We start from the raw sequence: 3,801 nt of genomic DNA, 5'->3' as shown, positions 1-3,801 counted from the left end.
CCCCCCGCTATGAAAGCCGCGGCGGCGGCTCTCGAGCACAGCGCGCGGAGCCCGGCAGCCGCAACGGTGTCCCGCACGGGCGCGTGTGCAAGGGGTGAGTGTGAGTGGTGCGTGTCCAAATGCGAGCGTGCACGAGTAAGTGTGCATGGGGCTGTGCGCGGAGTGTGTGCAAGTGGAAGTGCACACCGGGGCTGTGAGGGTGTGTGGGAGCTGGGAGCGGTGCGTGTGCAAGGCGTGCACACGGGGGTGCTTTCACAGAGGTGAGCATGCACCAGGGGGTTGAGTGGTGAATATGCAGCAGCAGCAGCAGCTTGTGCCCCAGTCTGTGTGTGTGTGTGTGTCTGTGAACAAGAGCACATGAGTGAGCCCAAGGGGTGTCAGTGCAAGCAGGTGGATGTGTGTGCAAGTGGAGGTGGGAGTGGGTGTGATGGAGTCCATGGGGCTGTTGCGCACTGCACACGTGAGCGTGCATGAGTGTGCTAGGCTATGTAGCAGCATCCGTGCACATGTGTGGCCGTGTGTCCAAACTGGTGTGTGTATGAGACAGCGTGCACCTACATCAGTGTCAGCAGGCAGGTGAGAACGTTAGGGCACAGATGAGCGTGAGCCCGGTTGGGTGTGAGTGTCTCTATTACTGTCCTGTCACGTGCGTGAGACCGTGTGCAAGTCACGTATGTGCATGTGCACATGCCACCCAGCTGTGTCATTCCCTCTCCCCAGAACAGCGGAAATCAGCCCCATGCCCGCGCCCCTGCCTCTGCCATTCACACGCCTTGGGCGAAGGCTGGGGCTGGCGCCAGCAAGGGCAACTGCACCCACTGCTGGGCAAGTGGGCGCCTCCCCAGGGCCCAGCGCTCCCGCCAGGAGCAGCCATTGCGATTTCCCCCTTCCCCCCCGACTCCCGGCCTTCGCTTTGCATGGGGGAAACTGAGGCACGGAACAAGGGGAACTCCCAGGGGGCCGGGAGGAAAACCCAGGTGCCCGGGGCGCTCGCCTGGCTCATCTCTGCTTCTCTGCCTTGCCTTCCTCAGCTCCGACCCGCCCAGGACAGACATGAGGGGCCACCTCGTGCTCACGGCGCTGCTGTCCCTAGTGGCCTGGCGGCTGTGCCAGGCCGACTGCCAGGACCCCACGGCTGGCAGGACCCAGGTAGGTGCTGCAGGGTGGCTGGGGAGGGCACAGCCCTAATGAGCAGTAATTAGGGCCCCCCTGGTATCGCCCCCCTATCGCTTTCCTCTGGGTCTCATTTTCTCCCCTCTCTGCCAGCTGCTGCTTCCCAGCAGCAGCGTTAACGAGATGCCAATTAGAACCTGGTCTCCTGGTGAGCCTGGCACAAAGTCACCGCTGCCAGACAGGAGATCACTGCTGCTGTCCATGGAGGGGGGCAGCCTCCCCGACAGGCTGGCTCCTGCAGGGCTCTCGCTGGGCTGCGGGTCAGGAGTGGGGGGCACCAGCAGGACTGAGGTGGGGGGGGTTAGATCAGGGATATGCTGGGGGGGTCAGGGGGATGCGGGTCAGGTGTGAGCGCCACCATCAGAGTTGGGGGAGCAGCAAGGGGCTGTGAGTTGGGAGTGAGGGGCACTGGCAGGGTTGGGGGGGCAGGGGCTGCGGGTTGGGAGTGAGGGGCATCAGCCGGGCTGGGGGGTGTAGGGGCTGTGGGTTGGCAGTGAGGGGCACCCCTGGGATGGGGGAAGTCCGGGGTCTCATCCACCCTCTCTCTTCCCCCCCCGCCTCCTCAGAGGAGCTCAGACCTGTTCAAGGTGCCCCCCTCCCTGCTCCGGCGGCTGTACCAGGGGGTCTCCTACGAGGCACTGCTGCAGCTGGCCGACAAAGCCCCAGTGGGTGAGTGCCATGAGCCCCCTCCCTGCCAGCCAGCCTGGGGTGGGTGCGGGCAGAGACCCTGGGAGGGGGCACAAGGCCCAGTGACTTCCTCCCACACCCTCCCATCAGCATGACTGACCCCCGCCCCCCCCAACCTTCTCTGTCTCTTCCAGGTCCTCAGGCTCTTGCCCCCCCCCAGAAACGTGAGTCTGACCCCCCCACTCCCCTTCCCCTGAACCCAGGGTCAAACAGCCCCTTTGTGGGGGTGGAAGGGCTGGAGCAGGGGTCTGGGTGCAGCCCCCCCATCTGGCACTGATCTGGTCTGTGCTGCAGGCGACATGCACGACTTCTTCGTGGGGCTCATGGGGAAGAGGACGGTCATGCCTGGTAGGTTGGAGCCAAGGGGAACCTGATCCTGCCCCCTGGCCAGGCCCCCAGGGGGAGCTGGGGCTGGGGCTGGGGCGGTTGTGGGGTCCAGCCCCGGGGGGACCCAGCCCCAGCGCCGCCTCCCCCAGAGCCGCCTCTGAGCTGCACCTGCCCCCAGGGAGCCCCATGGACGAGAACCAGGAGCCCTTTGCCACCTTCGGAGACCCCCAGGACTCGCCGAGTGCAGAGTGAGGTAGGGGGTTGAGGGCCTGGGTGTGATGCACGCTCATGCATGGGGACCTGCGCCAGCCACGGAGCCAGCTAGTGCATCCCGCCCCGCCCCCCCAGCTTGGATGGGGTGCAGGTACTTTGGGGTGCTAAGTCCGTTCCCCCCTGCAGCCACATGCCCAGGCTTGGGGAGTGGCTGGAGGAGGGGGTCGGCTTGCCTCCTGCCCCCCCCCCGAAAGCTGGCGGGTCTTGCTCCCTCCTCTGTATTTCTGGCCCGGCTGGACCCCTGTCTCCCTGCAGGCAGGGCTGCCTGGACTGTGGCCGTGGTGAACAGGGAAGGGACGCGCGGTGTTGCAGGCTAGTGGTGTGTGTGGGACCCCATGATGCCTGCCTGGCACGACTGTGTGGTTGTGCCTGTGGCAGCCCTGGGGGCGCGAGTGTGTGTGAGCAAGCATGTCTTCCTGGGTGAGTGCAAGCATGCGCGCGTGTGTGTGTGTGTGTGTTCAGCCAACTGCATGGGTACGTGTGAGCATGTGTGCTTGTTTGCATAAGTGTGTGTGCAGGCACATGCTTGTACAAACCTGTGCATGTGTGCAGGCATCTGTGCATGGATGTGTATGAGCACACACGTGCTTGTGTGTGGTGTGCGTCTGTCTGTGTGCAGGCATCTGCGCGTGGGTATGTGTGAGCATGCGTCTGCCTGTGTGTGCGGGTGTGAGAGATAACAGGCATCTGTGCATGAGTGTGTGAGCAGGTATGTGCACAGGCGTGTGAAAGCACACGTGCTCAAGCATGTGCTCTGACCTTCCCCCCCCCTTCTCTCCCTAGGGCCCATGTGGGGCTCGTCGGCCGCCAGCCCAGCCTTGCCCTTCTTCCCCCCCCAGCCCAGCATCATGCCATGGAGGAGCCCTGCGCACGACTGCCTCGTGCCCTTTGTGCCCCCAGTGCTCGCTGTTGTCATGTGCCCTTGACCTCTGACCCCGGCCCAGTCCATAATAAAGTTTTTACTAACGAGCTGCCCTGTCTGAGTCTTGGCTCTAGGGCTCGGGCCCCGGCCCCGACTGCATCCCCTCTGCACTTGGTGCTGTGCCCGCGTTTGCCCCCGGCATGGGGCCACCAGGTGCCACGGGCCTGCGCCTCCCCTGGGCCCCCTGCCGCGGGCGGCGAGGAGAGGGGGCAGCCCGTCCGCACCCTGCACAGGGGCGTTGCATGGTGTCACAAGGCAGGGCATGGCTTCACCGAGCATTGCAGGGCAGCGTGGGACAGCATGACATCACAGGGCTTTGCGGGGCAGCGTGGGAGGGCAGCACACCCGGGACGGCATCACGGGCCACGACCGGGCGGGGCGGTGCAGTTCCCCGCCGGGCCGCGGAGGCGCTGTGCGGG

At 65.2% G+C, this 3,801-nt stretch overlaps 1 protein-coding gene across 1 annotated transcript; it reads left to right on the top strand.

The window, feature by feature from the left end:
- Nucleotides 1-8: 8 nt before the first annotated feature.
- Nucleotides 9-3,429, top strand: TAC3 (tachykinin 3). Its single transcript, XM_019556343.1, has 7 exons — nucleotides 9-94; nucleotides 1,032-1,152; nucleotides 1,737-1,842; nucleotides 1,995-2,024; nucleotides 2,155-2,208; nucleotides 2,366-2,440; nucleotides 3,244-3,429. The coding sequence occupies exons 2-6, from the start codon at nucleotides 1,054-1,056 to the stop codon at nucleotides 2,437-2,439; spliced, it is 363 nt and encodes a 120-aa protein (XP_019411888.1). The 5' UTR covers nucleotides 9-94; nucleotides 1,032-1,053; the 3' UTR covers nucleotide 2,440; nucleotides 3,244-3,429.
- Nucleotides 3,430-3,801: the final 372 nt, after the last annotated feature.

This window comes from Crocodylus porosus, unplaced genomic scaffold (genome assembly GCF_001723895.1).
Source record: "Crocodylus porosus isolate Cpor-Errol unplaced genomic scaffold, CroPor_comp1, whole genome shotgun sequence".
NCBI classification, from domain to species: domain Eukaryota; kingdom Metazoa; phylum Chordata; order Crocodylia; family Crocodylidae; genus Crocodylus; species Crocodylus porosus.
The sequence above is the reverse complement of the archived record's forward strand: the minus strand, read 5'-3'. Positions and strand labels throughout refer to the sequence as shown.

What these genes read in the sequence shown, in the direction of transcription:
- TAC3 (XM_019556343.1), top strand. Translation starts at nt 1,054, where the DNA reads ATGAGGGGCCACCTCGTGCTCACGGCGCTGCTGTCCCTAGTGGCCTGG. An exon ending in GGCCGACAAAGCCCCAGTGG is followed by an intron (nt 1,843 to 1,994) that starts GTGAGTGCCATG and finishes TGTCTCTTCCAG; the next exon opens with GTCCTCAGGCTCTTGCCCCC. An exon ending in GAAGAGGACGGTCATGCCTG is followed by an intron (nt 2,209 to 2,365) that starts GTAGGTTGGAGC and finishes ACCTGCCCCCAG; the next exon opens with GGAGCCCCATGGACGAGAAC.